General features: G+C 42.9%; 1 protein-coding gene across 4 annotated transcripts in view; it reads left to right on the top strand.

Annotated features, from left to right (window-relative positions):
• Positions 1–20,662: 20,662 nt before the first annotated feature.
• Positions 20,663–21,699, top strand: part of rock1 (Rho-associated, coiled-coil containing protein kinase 1) — a 61,187-nt gene continuing 60,150 nt past the window's right edge. For all 4 annotated transcript variants that reach the window (XM_080778107.1, XM_080778108.1, XM_080778109.1 and 1 more), the window contains exon 1: positions 20,663–21,565. In XM_080778107.1, coding sequence (XP_080634233.1) covers positions 21,473–21,565 — 93 coding nt within the window. In that variant the 5' untranslated portion in view covers positions 20,663–21,472. The remainder of the gene's footprint in view (positions 21,566–21,699) is intronic.

Below are 21,699 nucleotides of genomic sequence, written 5' to 3'. Positions count from 1 at the left end.
TATTCAAAGATTTTCGCCTGTTTTTCCTAAAACAGCAGATCTACAAGCTCTTTTTTAAAGTTGTTGACATGGATACCCAAAAGTGGAAACCTAAAGGTTATCTCCAGAAAAAATGAAAGAGAAAAATGAAAAAAAGCAATGCAGCGTACTGTGAATGTTATCAAATGTAATCACATAAAAAGCCATATATTGGAGGGCAACAAGTTGCTTTGTTGCCATGTACTGTATGGAGAAACTATACCTACTTTTGTATCGGTATCGGTCGCCATCTTTTATCCCCAAAAGAGCCTATAGTTTTCCAAAAAAGGGACCAAAAACAGATAAGATGTGATCTTTGGGCTGTATATTGGGCCGGCCTGATAGAACGAGTCAATGAAAGTGAAGGATGAGTGACAGTTTACAATGGACGTTCATGGCTGCGTAATAAAACGGAAGGCCTGTAAGTGAACCCAATCTGCATTTTACAACGCCAGCCCGGGGTTGAACGCCAGTTCAACCTCTGTCTGAACAACAGACACAGGCACACACAGAAACCCCCCTAATGCATTTATGGACTTATTCAGGGCAACCATGCCGAATAAGACAACAGAGAAGAGTTCTATTTCATACTGTAAATCTGTCACCCCATTAGTGGTCACCCAGCGGCCAATGGTAAATCAGAGAATGGGACCATGTGGGGGGAGATGTTAGTACTAGTTATTGCAACAGTAGCATGAGCGGTCAAATTGATTTCTCTGGGCTAAACAATTATGTCAGCTCTTACGTATAAGAACCATTTGTTCCTATTAACTTCCCCCGCCTATATTCAGGGACACTGAAAATGTCCCTTCCTCGAAAAACACAGCAAGACAACATTATTATTATTCCTCTCATATAGGGGGGACAGCGAGCAGTGAGTCATGTTTCTTATAATATCACCATCTGGTCAACTCAACACCTAGCTTAGCTCATCCACCGGTCAAGACTTAAAAGATCTCGGACGATGATGGTCTGAGCGGTCCGGGGGCCATGTCGCTGGCCTTAAATTATTGTTTAGACAGCCCTGTTTGTTATGGGGTGTAAAAAAAAGGGAGCCATGGATCATGTTGAGAGTGCCAGTGCTATCAAAACATTGGCTCTTATCAGATGACAGGCGCGGTGGGGGTCGGGTTCCGCTTCCACGGACCATCCTGCACCGCACTCCACCCTGTCCCTCCACAGTGTTGCCATGTCGGGCTTATTATAAGCGACGTTGGGCTTCTTTTTCCCCGGTAAAGTCGATTGTAAATGTAATTTGTCGTTTTTTGGGTTGCGGTTTTTTGGGGACTCGTTTCCAAAGTGTAGTTGCTTATTATTTAGGCTTGTTTGCTAATGTCGTTCAAACCAGTGATTCACACATTTTCATGTCAAGGACCTCCAGATTTGTCCAACTAAGGACCCTACATCAAAAAGTAAGTCTGTGCCCAGGAACCCCCAGAACCTGGTTCTATGTTCCCCAGGTTCTATGTTCCCCAGGTTCTATGTTCCTTAGGGTTTAGGGTTAGCGTTATAGGTTTCTGGTTTAAGGACTTCAGTGTTTTGTACTATACAATTGCATGTATAAGTACAGAACAAAGAATGTTTGTTTTTGCCATCTGTGTTGAAGAGTCTGAGCAATTATGTTTTAGTTTATTTTATGCCAGTGTTCATTTTTAAGTAGCCTAGGCAGGCCTATCAATCAATGGATTGTTCAAAGAATGAAGCTTGGCTAAAATACTTTTAGTCTCACTAGAATTACTAAAATTACTAGGTTAGGTTTCTGGTTTAGGTTTAGGTTTATTCTAAGTGGGGAACAAAGAACCTTTTTTGCATGGTGGCGAACATAGAACCTGGGGAACATAGGTACGCTCCCCTCTCCATGTAGAATGAATATTGGAAATACTCAAGTAAAGTACACATACTGTACCTCAAAACTGTACTTAAGTACGGTACTTACGTAAATGTACTTACTTACTTTCCACCACTGGATATGAGCCGAGATATGACTGACAGTTCATAGATTACAAACTATGTGTAACAACACCCCATGTGTAACACCCCAAATGACGTGAACGTCTTATAGAATAACCATTGCAATAAAAATAATCAACCCGTTTAGAAAATAATTACAATGGTTTTTCTTTTTAAACCTCAAAATGTAGACAAAAGGAATGCAACACACAATAGGACCCAGACCCTTGAAACGTTTCAGAAAGGCAGACAACAACAACCCCTAACTTAATTTAGCCACGAAGTCACAGTGAGCAACATGTGGAGAGGAGTAGTAGAGGACACAAGAAAGGGCTCTGTTGTAGGCCGAGACAGGGCACCTTTTCAACAATGGGAGACCTTCTCCTTTCTTTACCCCCCACCACCACCCACCACCACCAGTGAAAAGGAGTCACAGAGAGCCACCTTGAATCCATTTGAGTGACACTCCGACAAAGAGAGGGTTCTTAATGTCCTGGAGGAAAGAAGGAAGAAGAACCCCCGCTCCTTCTTCTCCTAAACCGCAAACTTCCTAAACCGGGCGATCAGCTGTGTCCATCACGCACAGTTTCCTGACCCCCAGGCGCCTACTGCCGCGTCAGCACCCCCCCCCCTCCCCCCCCACGTTAACCCCCATCTCCACCTTCACCCCCACCTCCCCCCGACAGGTTCAGCCCCTTCTGTCTATTATTAATACAAGCCACAGGTTGCCCCCGGTGACAGAGCCCAGAACTTTTTAAATCCCATCAGTCCATCTCCAGTCAGTCAGAGCCACAGCAGCAGCAGGACTTTTTTGGGGGGGGGGGGGTTTGTTTTTGTCTTAACGGGGACAATGGGGGGATGACATCCCTTTGTCTCCGCTGTTTGGCGCCACACACACAAACCTTGCTGATGAGGAAAAAGTGACAGTAAAAAAAGCTATTCAGGAGCGATATCACTGATCTCCTCTCCCGTGAGAGATGTGAGCTCCCTCCCAGACTCATGGCCAGATGTAGCCATTTTAAAACAGGACTTGGGTTAATCAGTTTTAAAGTAAAAAAGTGGAATGATGAGGGCTAAACGGCTAAGTAGGAGAAAAGAAGAAAGAAATAATGATTTGTTTTTGTAAACATTTTTTTTCTCCAGATGTGTGACAGCCCATACTGACGTCACGGACCCATGCACAGCATCCATTTAATAGCCAACTCATCTGAATAAGACATTCTGTGGTGTTTGAGCTCAAGAAGCCAGGACAGAACGTTAGCACGCATCACTCACTGTGTGGACACCGAGTTCCCTATCCTCTGGGCCAAAAAATTAAATAAAATAAATAGAAAGGAGGTATTGACTTGAGAATCAGACGCTGCTCCATGCTGGAAAATATTTGTCCTATGACCTATATACTTCTACTTCATATATTGCGGTTGTCGAGCGGAAACCTTAACCTTTAACTTCTTGTGTTTTTTTTCTTCGTAAAACATAATGCAATACGTGATCATACTGCAGTGTTGCACAAACGTTCGAGCTTGTAGATCTGCTACTGTCTATTATGCAGTAATGTAAGCATAAGCAAGGGATAGGATTCGACTCATTCGAGCGAGCTTGCTGCAGTCAGACGAGACAGATAGAGAAGTGTTCAGCAACAGGGCTCAATCCAAACCAACGGTGTGTGTGTGTGTGTGTGTGTGTGTGTGTGTGTGTGTGTGTGTGTGTGTGTGTGTGTGTGTGTGTGTTGTTGCAAGCTTCATGACGTGCATGATGCGGGGAGGCTTTTAGGAGAGGTCTCACTCGAGTGGGCTCTCTCTGTTCGTCTCTGCTTTTCATTGAGACAAAAGCAGCGCGCAGTCACACGCGCGCATGCACGCACGCACGTCGCACGCACATACATACAAACACACACAGAGCAGCCAGGGAGACATCTGACAATTTCTGTTCGCTTGACAACAACTATAATATAATGAATAGAATGGAAAGGTGAAACTGATTTCTGACATCAGTAGCAGCAGGACTGATTTCTGAAATCATGTATGCTGTATCCTACTGATTTCACCATCACATATGCTGTATCCTACTGATTTCACCATCACATATGCTGTATTCTACTGATTTCACCATCATGGAGGCTGTATCCTACTGATTTCACCATCATGGAGGCTGTATCCTACTGATTTCACCATCACATATGCTGTATTCTACTGATTTCACCATCATATATGCTGTTTTCTACTGATTTCACCATCATATATGCTGTATCCTACTGATTTCACCATCATATATGCTGTATCCTACTGATTTCACCATCATGTAGGCTGTGCAGTGTGCACTATTCACTTCATCCTCATGTGAGGTATGTGCGCATCAACTTATTATTATTATTTTCGATTGACTGAGTACTTCATTGACATAAATGCAAACAGCATGAGTACAGAGTAGTATAAAAGACAAGGATGACCTTCCCAGCCCAGGCAGGAACACTAAGTACAGGCAGCAGTGCTAGGTCCTGGTCACCCTGGCCTTGGCCGGTCTGTGACAGCCTGTGGCAAAGAATGACTACCAGAGACAGACAGAGACAACACGCACACACACACACACTCACAGCCTGCTGCTGCCACACATTATGACCTTGTGTTTCACTAATAAGGAGAGCGAGAGAGAGAGTGAGGCAGAGAGAGAGAGAGAAGGGGGGGGGGGGGTGACCTGTTTGGATTGCTGTGTTTGTAAAAGTGTGTGGGCAGCGAGGGCAGTGGCGTTTGGAACAGTTATAGAGAGAATATGGGATCTGAAGAAAGAAAGAAAAAGCCACAATAGAGTGATAAACAATATCCTCTGTCTAAAAGCGTTCATGCTTTTCAAACAATGGTAAATGTAGGAAGAAGAGGAAGGAAATAATAATAATATTCAGTTAAATCATTGCAAACTATAGGAACTATAGAAAGATGTTCTTCGTGGTGGAGCGCATATATCTGCTCCAGACCTGGTGGCCTACCCAGGGCTGTGCAAGTTGTGGGTTAGTAGCCATTTAAAACCCATTTGGGTGTTAGCATCATGTCGTGCTTTAGCTATTGAAAAATAGCAGATCTACAAGCTCGTAGCGCGCCACCGAGTGGCGCGCTACGAGCTTGTAGGTCTGCTATTTTTTTTAAATCGAAGAGCGACTGACATTTTTTAGAATCTCATCTCAGGTCAGAATGGAAAACTGTCAGGATGTAGAAGACATTTTGTAGAATCTGATCTCAGGTCAGAATGGGTTAAGGCCCTGTGGATGCTGCATTGGGATAGAGCGTCCACTATGGACAGAAGTGAACATACAACTCTAATTTCATTTGATATGGCGTTTCTTTTAATAGGCCCCAGCTGCCACTAATTTTGGAAGCTAATTACATTATTAATTACATTATCAATCAAAAAAGCTGCTTGACGCACATTGTCAGGTTTTTTTTGTTTTCTCCTGATCGGCCCGATACCGATTTTGTTTTGCAAGGGGAATGTTTTGAATATTTCCAAAAGTATTATTACGTCAAAACCCACAACAAAACTGTTCATGTGTGTGTGTGTGTGTGTGTGTGTGTGTGGGGAGAGGAAGGGGAGAATATTTAGGCCTGTCACAAAGATGCAAATTGATATTATACTATCATCTGATTGACTTTTTATACCACTGAAATGGTATAAAAATGGTTTCTACAGTTCTGGTGAATTGCAGATCAACCGATCATCTTCAGTGAATATCGGCCGATCACCAATTGGCGGGCGGCCGATGGATCGGAGCACCTCTAATCCATTTAGCCTCGTTAATTACCAATTGGTTCTACAACAACTGAACCGTCTGATAATTTCCTACTCCAAATTAAACACTGTGCAGCAGCAGTATACGAGATTCAAACACGGTAAAAAAAACTCGTGGCCAAACCCCCCTATAATATATGACCCAGTTTTACTTTACAAAAAAAGCCTGCAGATCGACTGCTGCCATATTAGAATGCAGTCAGACGGCGCGAGAGCACACCATGTGCTCTTTAACCCATTCTGACCGGGCACCCATTTTGGTGTCGGCATCATGTTATGCTTTAGCTATTGAAAAATAGCAGATCTACAAGCTCATATCGCGCCACCGAGTGGCGCGATACGAGCTTGTAGGTCTGCTATTTTTGAAAAATCGAAGAACGACTGACATTTTTCTAGAATCTGATCTCAGGTCAGAATGGGTTCATCAGACCAGTGTGTTGTCCAGTGGAAACCTCGTATGAATCTGATCTCAGGTCAGAATGGGTTAAAAATAATGAGCAGAGTTGCACACACACTAGGCCTCATTTTCTGGCTGCCGCAGAGCGTTACGGTTCCACAGGGGACGGCATCTCTGCACAGTGGAGAATACTACTGTAGACAATATGAGAAGAACACACTGTTCCACAACAGCAGAGCGTTACGGTTCCACAGGGGACGGCATCTCTGCACAGTGGAGAATACTACTGTAGACAATATGAGAAGAACACACTGTTCCACAACAGCAGTGGGGGGGGGGGATTGTTACCCCGGGTTGCTCTTCTAACCCATTATGACTTGTGATCAGAGTGTAAAAAATCCTGACAGTTTTCTGAAAAAGCCGTGTTTCCATGTCAGTCGTTCTTCGATTTTTCCAAAAATAGCAGACCTACAAGCTCATAGCGCGCCACCGAGTGGCGCGCTATGAGCTTGTAGATCTGCTATTTTTTCAATAGCTAAAGCATAACATAATGCTTAACACCAAAAGGGGCTCCTGCCCAAAATGGGCTAATTTCAATATACTCCAGACCACAGATACATATCATTACCAATGAAAACACCCCCTACCACCACATCCTCACACGTTGCTGCCTCGTGGAAGCACTTCGGACGGCGATGCGACGGAGCCCAGCGTACACAACGCAGAATAGCGCTGGTGGAAAGTAACTAAGTACATTCGCTTAAGTATACTGCAGTATATCGAGTACAATTTCGAGGTACTTTTACTTTACTGGAGTATTTCACATTCTCAGCGGTTTTACTATTATACTGCTCCACTACATTTCAGAGGCAAATGTTGTACTTTTACTAGTCCACTACAAATCTACAATTATTTGAGAACTTGTAGTTGCTATAGTTGCTTTGTAGAATTTACATCACATTTACATGAATCACTTCAGCGGCAGCCCATATACATTTCGGCCGATTGAAAATTGCAGATCTACAAGCTCACAATGTGTCGCATCGCGACGCATTGTGAGCTTGTAGATCTGCTATTTTCAAAAGTATTTTTTTTTAAAATAGCAGTAATTTTGAAATGGGACATTGGGGCATAATGAGTACTTTTACTTTTGGTACTTTAAATGCATTTTGATATCAATACTTTTGTACCGACTTTTACTTGTAACGGCGTTATAGTTCCATATTGCAGTATTGATACTTTTACTTATGTAAAAACTTTACTTAAGTAAATAAAAAATAAAAAAGGGGAACGGTGGTAGAGGTGTGAGGTCACTGCTCATGCTGCAGGGATCCGATTGCAATGTGATGCAAGTTGTCTCTCACACACACACACACACACACACACACACGTCGCCCAGAGAAGAACTGTCACCCTTAATGGTTATCCGTGGTCTTTGTTCTGGACACGCTTGCTGACGAATGACTCGGGGGCATGTACTAGATATAAGTTCCATTCATTTCTGCCAGAAAGGTATGTCAACTTTGATCTGATGCAGAGGAACACTGTCTGTCTGTGTGTGTGTGTGTGTGTGTGTGTGTGTGTGTGGGGGGGATTGAGGTGTGTTCGGTCAGTCACGTGGTCAGTAAAGGGTTACAGGACGATGCCTGTCCTATACACGTCAGAAACCAAGATAAGTTGCAACACAACAGGAAGCACCATTTATCAGTCACATGCACATGCACACAGACACACACACACAGACACACGCACACAGACACACGCACACGCACGCACACACACACACACACACACACACACACACACACACACACATCCTTTCAACTGATTTCCATTGATTTCATCCCCTATTGCACTTTGCATTGCCTTTGTGTTTATAAAATGTGGGGGGCACTGGCAGTGGGGTAGAGTGTCCGGGTGGGAACTGCAAGGTTCCCAGTTCAATCCCAGGCTCCCCTCCCAGAGTTATAGTGTCGAAGTGTCCTTCCTTGTGCAAGACTCTGAACCACTCCTGATGTGCAGTTTGGTGCCTTGCATGGTTTCCTCCGCCATCGGTGTGTGAACGGGTGAACACAAATCTATGTGTAAAGCGCCTCGGATAAAGGCGCTATATAAAATGCACATCAGCCATAACCATATAAGGAGTTCCCAATGTGGACTGGAGTGTGTTGTCTGAACCTCAATCTGCCGTCAAGGCGTCAGGCACAAACAAATCAGTCAGCCCATTATGGTCATATATACTATACTGACGACATCAGGAATCTCCATATATGGGCATGAGAGGGACACAGACAACTCCATTCATGATGAGCACAAAAGACACACAGACAGACAGACTGGTACAGCAGGTACTCTGACAAAGCCAGTTTTTTTTTTTGGGTTTGTTTTTATGCCTTGTCTCATAATGTACCGGTCATGTGCTTCACTGCCTGCCTGCCTGTTTCGTTTTTTTATGTTTTGTGTGGGGGGGACTGTGAATGAAATTTAGCATCTTTGCTAATCCCGGTGTATTTATATGTTGCATTTATTTCTTTGTATAATGTTCACGAATTTGCTTTGTCCTGTCAAAAATAAACAGATAAAGTAAAGTAAAAGCTGGACACGAACAAAGACATGCCAATGGGTATAGGGGCTCCAATATCAGTGTAACAGAGGTACAGAATGCACAATAGGGAAAATTAAGCCTTTTGGTTTACACAAAGATAGAACTAGAAACACGCGCGTGCACACACACACACACACACACACACACACACACACACACACGAGAGCTTCCCTCACAATAAAACAGCACAAGATGATCACGCTGGATGGCCAGCCTTTTTGGCTGTACACTACGTACTGTACTAGGTAGGTATGTTCTCTGATCTTTCGTTGTATAAATTTCTCTCAAATCGTCAATCACGACACGATGACGTCCAAGTGCTGCGAGCAAGAACGGGATTATATATCTGGCAGGAATTTAAAGTCCACACAGTCAGAGCCTTTCCCCCCCTTCTTCACTCCCCCGGCGGCAGGTCATAAACACCTGGGCGTGAAAGAGACCGTCTCAACACCCGACCCGACACAACTTCATGGTCAGATGTTTGGGGGGGGGGGGGGGCAAGTTGTCTAGTAGTGACCATAGAGTAGACGGACCAATGCTCTGCAACGCCGGTATCTTCAGATAACATCATCCAGCATCCAAAGTATAGCTTAACCCATTCTGACCTGAGATCAGATTCTAAAAAATGTCTTCTACATCCCCGACAGTTTTCTGAAAAAAGCTATGTTTCTACGTCGGTGGTTCTTCGATTTTTCAAAAATAGCAGATCTACAAGCTCGTAGCGCGCCACCGAGCTTGTAGATCTGCTATTTTTCAATAGCTAAAGCACAACATAATGCTAACACCAAAAGGGGTCCCCGTCCAAAGTAGCTTAATGCTATATCAGTTACTGAGCTTTGGTGAAAGGGATGAGGAGTCAGGACACGCGTCCTCCGGAAGAACGTGATTGATTGTTATACGTTGAATTTTGAGGTACCGGTAAGAAGAAGAAAGAAAATCCAGTCACTACTATGGTGAACAGTGCATGGAAGGTCATTTTGTTAACAATTTGGCTAAATGACCACAAATTGACGTTAAATATAGAGCATGCAAAATAAATACGCGTTCGTTTCCTCACCCGGGTGCAGGTGAAACTAAGATATAACATCTGATGGGAGAGGGATTTTGGGGCGAGAAAGCCCCACCTCCAAGCCGAGGGGATCAATGCACATAAATGGAAGAGGTCACAGACCTTTGACTTCTGCTTTCAGCTGGGGGAGGAGCGAAGGCCTTTGTGAGATTGGGCTTTAATGATCCAATTGTGCAACCCTGGCATACTCCTTATACAGGAGATACAGTTTTTCCCCTCATGGGCTCTCCACGCTGTCTTTCTTCTTTTTTGTTTTTGTTTAGAAAAGCAAAGGGACAATAGAACCTTGTTTACCCGATCCTCATGGAAATGGATGTGCACGAGAATGAATTGTAACTTAAAAAGGAGGGGATAAACCCCATGCGATGAATCATCTTGTTTTCGAGTATAGATCCTTCACACAGATGTACAAAAAAAATACAATACAAAACAACACGTACACAAACAGAATCTCTCCCAGGACTATACCCACTCCCACAGCCACACTCACTTCCCGTCACATTTTATACTTTAAAATAAGCATTTCATTTTAGAAATGTGATTATTTTACAATTTACAAGATCTACAAGCTGAAAACGTGTCGCACTGCAACGCATTTTCAGCTTTTAGATCAGCTATTTTGGCAATATTTGATTTGGAATCCTGGAATTATTTTCTTTGCCATTTTTTAATTGGAATCCCAAAAAAGTTACCTTTTTATTTTATTTCAAATGCATTTAGTCATAGTTCACAAACTAAATCCAAATACATTGGACACAAAAAAAGGACAATAACATTTTCAGTTTCCAATTCCAGTTGTAATGCCAGTTCCTTGGTCAAGTGCACTGGGCATGAGTACCTAACTACTACATGCATGTTGTTGTTGTTAGGTACTACAATTTTGCTGTATTTGAGTATTTTTACTTTACTTGAGTATTTTCATTTCCAATACTTTTACTTCTATTCCACTACATCTCAGAGGCAAATATTGTACTTTTACTCCACTACATTTATTTGAAAACTTTTGTTACTACTATAGTTACTTACAAAACATACATTAACCACTTCAGCCCATATTGAAAATAGCCGATCTTCAAGCTCTTTTTAATTGTAACATAGTATTTCTATATTGCCGTATTGATACTTTTACTTAAGTAAAAAAAACAAGCTGTGAGCAATCTTTCCACCACTGCGTTCGGGAGAGGATTTTAAAGTGCATCCACTGAATAAGTGAATAAGTGCATTGGTAAGCACGAGGATCATCAGTGCTGTCCATGTCCAGCTGTCTTGCTTCTCCACTCATCACTCCCACATGTTTCAACCTCAATCTACTTCAACCCCCCACACACACACACACACACACACACACACACACACACACACACACACACACACACACACACACACACACACACACTTCACTTTCATGCTGCATTTTATGTACTTGGTCAATAAAGAAGGTCTATTAGGGGAGCACAACACTATGAATGCTATTGGGGACGTTCCAACAATTGTTGCGCTATATTTGTAGTACTAAAGGAAAATGGGCATTTAAAAAAGTAATATTTTGATTATATTCATGTTATGTACTATTAAAATAACTTCCCATGGCTTGCCTCTTTAGTCCAAAACTAAATATTAACAGAATAACACGATATTGACATTTTGGCCCATGGGCTCTGCACGTATGAACGTAAACAAAAAAGATCCCATCTTGTCCCATCCCTTTTGAAATATTCTGCAGAAAACACTGATTGACGCCGTAGCCTTGATTATTGCAAAAGGCTTTTTCAGCTTCAAACATAAATATTATAAAATAAAATATGGCCAAAAGAAACAAATTCAATTGGTTCAATAGAATTTCTACGGACGATATTGTGTGTGTGTGTGTGTGTGTGTGTGTGTGTGTGTGTGTGTGTGTGTGTGTGTGTGTGTGTGTGTGTGTGTGTGTGTGTGTGTGTGCGTGCGTGCTTGCGAGCGCGTGCGTGCGTGCTACTTCTAATTCTGATATTTGGCACATCTGTATTAGACTATCAGTGTCAATATTTTCTTAGCCCCTTTCTTTCTTTGTACACAGAGCTGACAGTGCAGATCTGGGTTCCTGGCATTCTTCACCCCCAATAAAAAAGCACAGGTTAAAAGTTTAAAAGGTTAAAAGAGAGACGCTTGTCTTGTCTATGGTCTTGGCACAATAACAGTGAGACAATCCACAACACTGATGCTTGATGATATTAGGCTAAAGTAAAGAGGCTAATTGTATGAAAGCTTTGGATACTAAATTGAACACTTTGAATAGACACACACACACACACACACACACACACACACAGAGATAGACAGACAGACAGACAGACAGACAGACAGACAGACAGACAGACAGACAGACAGACAGACAGACAGACAGACAGACAGACAGACAGACAGACAGACAGACAGTTGTGCGGCAGTTAATTTTGTCTAAAATGGTCAAAGCTTATTACAGCTCAATTATTCATTTTCAAATAATAGTCTTATTTGTTGTTGTCATTGTTTGATTGTGAATGAATGTATAGGACCTTAATGGAAACGAGACTTTCTTCGGTGCTATCCTTTAGGACCAAGTGCTGAACTGTACCCTTTGCTCTTTGCATTTTTCTAACAAAGTAATCAATACCATTTACAATTTAGGCATTTAGCGTCAATGGAAGAATCCAGGAGCCATCTAAGCAGCTTCATGGTTGTTTTGATACCCATTTGTGTTCAGGATTCTATCACACTGACAAAGCCGATTTCTCTAGCTGGAACTATTGCCGCAACGTGTTGCACATTGTAAGCTTGTCACCTCAGAAAAACAAAAGAATAAAACATTGAAGAAAAGCAAAATACCATCTGATTGGCTAGTCCCTTAAGACTGTTTGACTGTTTTCGTGATCCAGGAAGACAATCGGATGACGTGCAAGTAAATGTAAATTAACTGTAAGGGTGGTTCTTGTGGATGAGTCTTCATAGTAGATCAATACTCAAACTGATATGTTTCTGCTGCTGCAAAGACCACAGAGGAACCTGACGCCTCTGCATTCCTGACTGTATTGGTAATCAATCACCAGCCTAGTGCTTTTTGTTATGACACTGACCCCACATCTGAGTGACCCACACCACACATTGGTTTGTCATAACAGAAAATAATAAATTAGAGAAGGTGTGATCCTCAAATCCTGCAGGTTTCAATGCTATTAAATAAACAATAGAATACATGACTTGAGCGAAGAAGAGCTTTGTGACTGGAATGGCAAAAGAATAGGGCATAAATAGTACACATGGCAAGATGACAGGGTGTAAAGTAAATCACCATAATGTTACCATGGTAACAAAGGCTTAAAAATCGTACGCAGTAGATCCTTGAAAAATGAAACAGGCTACATGGTAAAAAAAAGAAAGGGAGAAAAAAGAGAGGAGAAAGGTATCTGTGCAAGACCAAAGATTAATGCTTACTGTTTGTAAGCCTATATTAAAAGTATAGTAAAGTATAGGCCATTAGGCCTGAGTATTTGTATTAAAAATATGAGACTGAAACTATGTCTCTCAAAATAAACATAATTTGGAGTAGACTCATTCATTGTTACTAACTGTTCATGCCAAAAGTATAATTTAAATAATTGACAAGAAAAACAAGGGGATGATATAGAATAGAATAGATGGACACATTCTGGTCACAGCGCTGTCACCACCACCACCACACAACCACATACTGTATGTCTCGCTTGCAGTTTCACCAAAACCAGCATGGTTTGTAAATTCAAGAAGAGCCCATTCAACAGTTGAAAGCCTAGTGTCACCTAACTGGAAATCGTAAAGAATTATGCAAACGCTCATGGAAAGTGATGTCTCCTTCAAGGCTAGAGAGAGAGAGAGAGAGAGAGAGAGAGAGAGAGAGAGAGAGAGAGAGAGAGAAACCTGTCCTATAGTGCAACAGTTGTGTCACAGGGGCTGCATTTATCTCCTCCCTAGATTAACTCCCAATTGTTCTCAAGGAACAAAGACAGCTAGTGAGGAAGCACCCCCCCCCCCCCACCCCCACCAAGGCCAGATGGTCAGCGTTCAGAAACCCCTGAACCCTCCAGCCCTTGCCCTCTCTGATAGCGTGTGTGTGTGCTCAGGGCTGAGACAGACATGGGCCACCCAACAAAGTTCACAATCCACACGGCCAGCAAACATCTCTCTCTCTCTCTCTCCACATGACATATTATATACTTATAGGCCTATGTTAAAGTTACTTAACTTGAGTAGAGAACTGATGCATGACAACTCAACATAGATTTAAAATAAAGTCACAATCAGCAACATCAAAAATGGTTTATCTACTCTGTTCATTCACTTGCACTAGTCTGTAAAAAACCTAATCTAGTAACCACATAAAAAATGACATTGATGGGCTTCATGAAGTCCAGTGTTGCTGGAATGGGAGATATAGGCTAGTGCAGTAGTAGAGCGTACATGTGTATCTGGTCAAGATGGATGGCTGGGCTCCGAGCCTCCGATAGGCAGCACGAGCCTGCAAATACTAACTTATATTCAGGACCTTCAGGTTAATCATAAACATCGTCCTTTGCTCCAATTAAAGCAGGAGAGAGTGGTCTTGAGACATAAGAATGCTAACCTTGCTTAGGACATGATGAAACATGGGGGGGGACAGATTAGAATCTGGTCGAGATAGACTGGTTTGGTTAGCATAATTACATTGACTGACAGACCACACACTGTCACTATGCCTCTTCTATCTAGTCGCTCTTATCTGATATTATCTTGACTCTGGCTGGCATGGCTGCTGCAACACCAAGACCATCAACACCTCCCCCCAGGCCATGCATTAATTAAAAGATGAATACAATCTGTGAATTTGGTTTTCACTTTCTATGTCTACTTTGTTTAACAAATGTATACGGTATACCCGACGTATGCAATTAATATGAACTTAACTTGCATGGGAAGATTAAGGGTTTGGCTTGGCAAGCATATGGCATTCATTCTGATTTAGTAGACAAACAAGTCTAATATCTTCAATTCCAAATATATACTGATTGATTAATCGATATACAACACTGTACTGATATGGACGACTACTGTTTTAAGGTGCCCTACTGTAACATCCCTAGTCTATGACCTGGCCAAAGGGTTTATTTGTTACCATAATAATGTGAATTCCATCGGCATAAATAAGATGTAGATCGATTTAGCTGAGACAGACTTTTGGGAGAACGCTATAGCTTGCCTAATAAATTGGTCAAATAATATATTGCCCATAAGGGGACGAGCGACATTAAAATACGAAGAGGAAAAAAAACAGTCTGATTCTTTCGTTATTTGGTTTTACGGACAGTCTCACTCATTAATAACCGAGTTGTCTACTTGGAAAAAAAATCTATGTTGTGAAGGCTATGTTATAAATCATGTTCTGGGCCATTTGCAATGAAATTGCAAACTGCACATTTATAGTCTTTTACAGCAGCTAACTTGGTAGCATCGCTGACAAGAAGAAGAGAGCACTGGGCTGCATCAACGCAGAACGGACTGGTCAACTCAACAACATAACAGACACAGTAGCCTACCTACTGTATGTATTTCATTCATCAACGCCGCTTCTTCCAGCCCAGTGCAGTCATGCTGAGACACTTGTTGTGAAAAGTGTGTACGAAGTAGTCATTGAACATAAATATCGCCACGGCATGCTTACCTTTCTTCTTTTTTTATCCGAATTGAACAGCGCCACGCCGCCACGTCCATCGACACTGAGTTAATAGTATACCTCTCTCTCTCTGTTCTGTTCTGTTCTGTTTGTTGTTGCTTCTTCTTCTTGCCCAATGCCGCTCCGAAAGGCTTTGACACTGTTGGCCGAGGGAGCCACCGAGTGATGACGTCAGTCAATTACTGTATGTACCATTTGGTTGCGAACCGCCTGCGTTCAATGCTGGGGGAGAGAGAGAGAGAGAGAGAGAGAGAGAGAGAGAGAGAGAGAGAGAGAGAGAGAGAGAGAGAGAGAGAGAGAGAGAGAGGGGCAGCCAAAAAGCTCGCGTACCGTACGTACGACGGTGTCGCGCGCCGAAAACATATAGCCCCGTCCTAATAACTCACGGGCCGTAGTGGAGACGTGGACGTAGAAACGCGTCGTGAGCTTGTAGATCGGCCGTTTTCGGCGCCGCGCGACACCGTGGTACACTGGTACGAGTACGACCGACGGATGGAGCATCATGTTATAAATTCCACACCAGTACAAGAAATACAATGTTCAGAACAGAACGTGCATTGGAGTTTACCGTACATACATCCACACAATCTTGCCCAAGGCTAGGTCAGTGACATAATATCAAAAATGTCATTTTGATATGTCACTGGCCTATAGCCTTTGGCAATATAGTGTGGATGTAAAGTAACTCATGCTAACTTTATTTACTTTAATAATAATAAAATAATAAAGTTTGCATAAAAGTAATTGTTTTGTTGTCAGTTTATAATAACGTTGCACATACATACCGGTAGCCAAGCCTATACACATGACATGAGTTTGTAGTTTCAAAAGCTTGAGAACATCTCCCTCTGTTGGTAGAAATGCAGAATCGCTGGAAATGAAGCGACTGTTGTGTTAATACGTTCAGCATACATGGTTAAATAAAAAGCAACAAAGAATAACGTTTCCCTTCAATGGACATTCAACATATGCATTTGACATTTGTGGATTATTAATTATTTGTCACTTATTTGAATGGACATAATAGCTCAAGTTTATTAAGCCTATTTAAATTCCAATGTTGATAGGCTTAGGCTCATGGACAGCTGTTTATTTAAAATGTTAGCTAATCCTTATAGATAGGCTATATAATATAAACAAATAGCTAGGCTACATAAAATAAAACAAGACAATTAATAATTATTATGAATGATATGATAATTATTAATTATAATTATGATATTTCCTCTTCAACGCGTGGATAGACAGGTGCTATTAATCAGTGGACAGGTGCTATTAATCAGCGGTTCTCAAAGTGGGGTCCGTGGACCCCCAGGGTCGTTGAGGGAGTTCAAGGGCCCCCCAGCTAAATGATAATTATATAGGAACCAAATGGACCCTTATGGGTCTGTAACTCAGAGACTCGAGAGTGTAGCCTACAAATGGAACCGAACTCTAATTGGGATCCCAGAAATAGAAATGTCATTAAATGGGGGTCTGCTATTTTCCAGCATTGGACCGTTGCACAGTGAAGTATAAACAAGGCTTTAGGATTTATAAGTCGTTTTTAGAATCCTCCTTCTCAGGAGCATATACACGGATTACCCAAGCCGTGCATATCCACGGATGCATGCCTATTCCCACTATAGGCTGAGGAAGAAATGCCACTTGACAGTTTTCAAATCAGCCTCATGGTGGCGCTACAACAGGCCAAGTTGCGTCTCACACACACACACGCACACACACACACACACACACACACACACACACACACACACACACACACACACACACACACACACACACACACTTCATAACATAACAATAACATAACACAGGTTACAGCAGACAGCTGTAATGTTAAAGGACAACTTTGTTTTTGTTTTCCAACCAAGGTTCATGTTTTATAGGTTGTTATTAGAGAAAGTAAAAGATATGGTAAATGGTGCATTTATATATCGCCTTTATCCAAGTCGCTTTACAGAGATTGTGCATTATACATTCACACACACACACACACACACACACACACACACACACACACACACACACACACACACACACACACACACACACACACACACACATTCTCACACTTGCAATGCTTAGAGTAGGATATACTCTGAGTTGCAATGGGACTGGTCCACAAGATTCGATACACCACCAAGATACCCATGTACCTGTCTAAATTAATGTAAACGAAGTCCACACCCACAACACCAGAGGGAGTGCAACAAACCATGTACAACCCAGATTCGGCACAAACAAGGGACTAAATTATTTTCGCTCCTATGCCACCAAAATGTGGAACGCCCTACCAACAGTCATTAAGACATGTGAATCCCTTGACTCCTTCAAAACCGTTCTCAAAGGGCACCTACGGACGTCTGCAATTCGAAACTGGCCCCCGTAAAATCTGAATCCCCCCACCCCCCCCCCCCTTTTTCCCCTCACTGTATATGTTTCTTTTCCCTTTTTGCTTCCTTTATGATAGTTCTTTAACTAGAAGTGTCTATTTGTACGTCTTTAAATGGCAATTGGATGTCATTTTGTTCCAAAAATGTGTTTTGCTAAAATCCACCTGTTGGTGGTGCTATAACAGGCCGTTCTGGAAAATGTGGGGCAGAGGCATATATACTCTAAAGGCAGAGGTTCATGTAATCCTTTACAGTAGAGCTGTTATTAACGTGTAATTATTTACAGTAGAGCTGTTGCGATTCTTTACAGTAGATATGTTATTAATTAACATGCAATCCTTACGCATTACGTAACAACATACAACATGAAATCCATTGTAAGAGATGAGAGATGTCAGTGTGTGGTAAACAACCACCCAACAGCTATAACAACACTGTCAGTTGTATAACAACACTGATGAAGGCTGGATAGCCGAAACGTAATTGTTCAAATATGAAATAAACTATATATAACTGAAGTCTTGGTGCTGTGTGCGACCCACTACCTTTATTTTGGTATAACAACATGAAATCCATTGAAGAGATATCAGTGCCACCTGCTTTCTATCTATATCTATAAACATATGACAGACCTTACCTTGTGAATTAATTCGAAATATTGAAATATTTCCAAATATTGAAGTATTTTGTGTAATGGTTGTGCGATCTGCCTGCCTGGCTTTAATAGAGCGTTACAAATACAACTGACAACCTGACAACTTCTTCTTCTTTCTTCCTATCCCCCCCCCCCCGACACGGTCGAGGCAGATGGCCGCCCACCCTAGAGTCAGGTTCTGCCTGACGTTTCTTCATAAAGGGGAGTTTTTCGTTACCATTGTCGCAATATTGCTTACTCTGGGTGGATCTTTGTTGGTTGTAAAGTGTCTTGAGACAACTTGTTGTGATTTGACACAATAAATTTGAATTGAAGTGAATTGAATTGAACTTCCAATGCTTCCATATGAGGAAATCAAGAAATCACTTTGGCGTTTCCATTCATACGAGGAACTCACGTTAAAATACGAAGTAATGCCTGAACAACTCTATTATGTTAAAAACGGATGGCTTGTGTTAACAGTGCTGCATGGCTGGCTGTCAGCCTGTCACTCAAGACGGCCGTGGGCCTGCCTTGTTCTTTTGCGGTTCGAAAGCAGGCGTCAGTGGCAGTATGCAACTATGCATATATGCAACATGTAATCCATCAGTGTAACAACAGCGTAACAGCAGTGTAACTACCAGTAAGACGGCAGGCAGGCTTTGGCATGGGGGGTCAGATCAACATATGGAATGAATTCTGTAGGCCTACTGGCCATACTGTATATGGAGCGTGTGTCTTGACTTTATAGGTTTTGATTCAAGGTTCAAGGCACCTTGAAACGACTCAACAGCTTCCACCTGCGTTGTCTACGTCGCATCCTGGGAATCTCTTGGCAGGACAAAATTCCCAACACAGAAGTCCTGGAACGTGCTCGCTCCACCAGCATGTTCACCATGCTGAGCCAGCGCCGCCTCAGGTGGCATGTCCACAGGATGGACCCCAGCCGGCTCCCCAGGGCCGTCCTGTATGGAGAGCTGTCAACAGGCTCCAGACCTCTTGGTCGCCCACGCCTGTGCTTCAGGGACGTTTGCAAACGTGACATGAAGCAGGCAGGCATTGACCACAACAGCTGGGAGGAAGCTGCAAAGGACCGTGGCGTTTGGAGGCGGACTGTCGCTGCAGGAGCCCGCCGTGCCGAGGAGAGACACATCTCCGTGTTGCAGGCGAAGAGACAGAAGAGGAAACTGCGTGCAAGCAGCCCCCACTCCTGTGCCAGGCCCCTCTCGTTTTGTCTGCACCAACTGCGCTATAGGGACTGTCACTCCGGAGTGGGGCTGTCCAGCCACAGCCGTCGCTGCAAGAAAACATGACCACCCTGCAGGCGCAATCCATCGTCATCACTGACGGACGGATGCCTATGAAGAGTCAAACTGATTTTTGTTTGGATTCCTTACAGACATGAGGTCAGAATCAGATTCAACATATGGAATGTCAGAACGGGTCAGCTCCATATATGGAGATCTAAGGGTTTGAGGTCAGATATAGAGTTGCATCATATATATGCAGATCTAGGTGATGATCCAGTATTCTCCATGTATGGTTATCCAGGGTTAGATGAGGTCAGTGTCGTGATCTTCATATATGGAGATGGCCATATATGGTGGCGTGACATGTCACGGGGCACCATATATGGAGATCTATATCACGTGATGTCACGAGGCCTGACCATATATGGAGACGTGATGTCACGAGGCGTGACAATATATGAAGGCATGGGTCGGTGACGGACGGGAGATGCAGGTTCATAGTAAATAACAGTGTAACAACAGTGTAAAAAAGGAAAGGTAGCCTATATGTTTACCCAGGGTAACTGGACTAAGCTCAATAACTTGTTTACAGCCAGGCCCAACAACAGTGTAACTATTAATAACAGTGTAACAACAGTGTAACTATTAATAACAGTGTAACAACAATGTAACAGTGAATCCATTACTAGACCTGTCTGTGTGTAACATTGGATTGCGCAGCGAGGTTGCGCATTCAAGGGGTTTGTGAGTGAGCGTCGTCTAGGCGCAACTCACTCACTCAAACTCCTTGAATGCGCCTCGGGGCGCATGCGCAGTGCGTGACGTTTCGAAGTCGCTTCTCCGGGGTGTTTGAACAGGAAGGCGGACATGTTGGTCAGGCTGTGGGAGAAAATCGGGCATCGTCTGTTTTCTTTTTTTTTTTTTTTTCTTTCGAAAAATAACATAGCTCAAAAGCTAGTTTATGTGTTTAGAATCTGAAAAGCACCACCCGGGCCTGTCATAACAGACCGAAGGTGACAATGTGAGGCGTGCAGCGGAAGGGCTGCCATTGAATGTTTTAACGAGAGCCGTGTTTTAAAACTGATCGAAATTTGGAAGAAGTTTTTTTTTCTTCCTTTCTCGCCACTTCTACTTTGCAGCTGTCAGACTCGTTTGTCTTTTTTTTTTTTTGGCAAAGGGCCTGGCACAGATATGGACACGGGCCTGGACTAACCTCGCCGCGGATCGAGCGTCGCTAGCCGAGGCGCTCTCTCTAACTTCAACTTTTCGTTACCTTTGCGTTTGAATGCAGCAACATTTTTTGAAAGCCTCTTCTCTGAGACTGCGGAGCGGCGGCATCCTGTGGAGGCTCCACTAATCTGTTGCCGCATTTATCTCCTGCTGCTGAAGTTGTCTGCCTGCCACTTTCGACTGACTGGGGAAACGCAAGCTTTTCTTTGAAAATGTGGCTTTTGTGTGTTAAACGCAACTGTAAACGTTCCGCGGTTTGTCAGGACAAGAGAACAAACACGTCTTTTCTTTGAAGTTTGGTTAAAGAGTTCACACGAAGAAAGAGAGGGGACTATTTGGCTAGCTAGCTACCACCGACTGCTAAGCTAGCTAGCCTTCTGGACTCGTCCGCTGCTCTGGTTTTTAACCCGCAAGAACAACAGTGGAACTGAACGGAACAAAAATGTCAGCTGGAGAAAGTTTGGAGGCTCGATTTGAGAAAATCGATGCCATGTTGAAGGACCCCAAGTCGGAAGTAAACACGGATTGCCTTTTGGTAAGTTTCTAGCCTGCTAGCTGCCTGGCTAAGTAGCTAGCCAATCAGCCATTCGGGGTCAGGCTATTCCTTGGAGTAGAAAAACACAGCGCCTGGGCGAGAGGAGACGGTCAAGTTGTGTTTCATTGCCACGG

This window comes from Protomyctophum bolini (assembly GCF_963924005.1).
Source record: "Protomyctophum bolini genome assembly, chromosome: 12".
NCBI classification, from domain to species: domain Eukaryota; kingdom Metazoa; phylum Chordata; class Actinopteri; order Myctophiformes; family Myctophidae; genus Protomyctophum; species Protomyctophum bolini.
The sequence above is the reverse complement of the archived record's forward strand: the minus strand, read 5'-3'. Positions and strand labels throughout refer to the sequence as shown.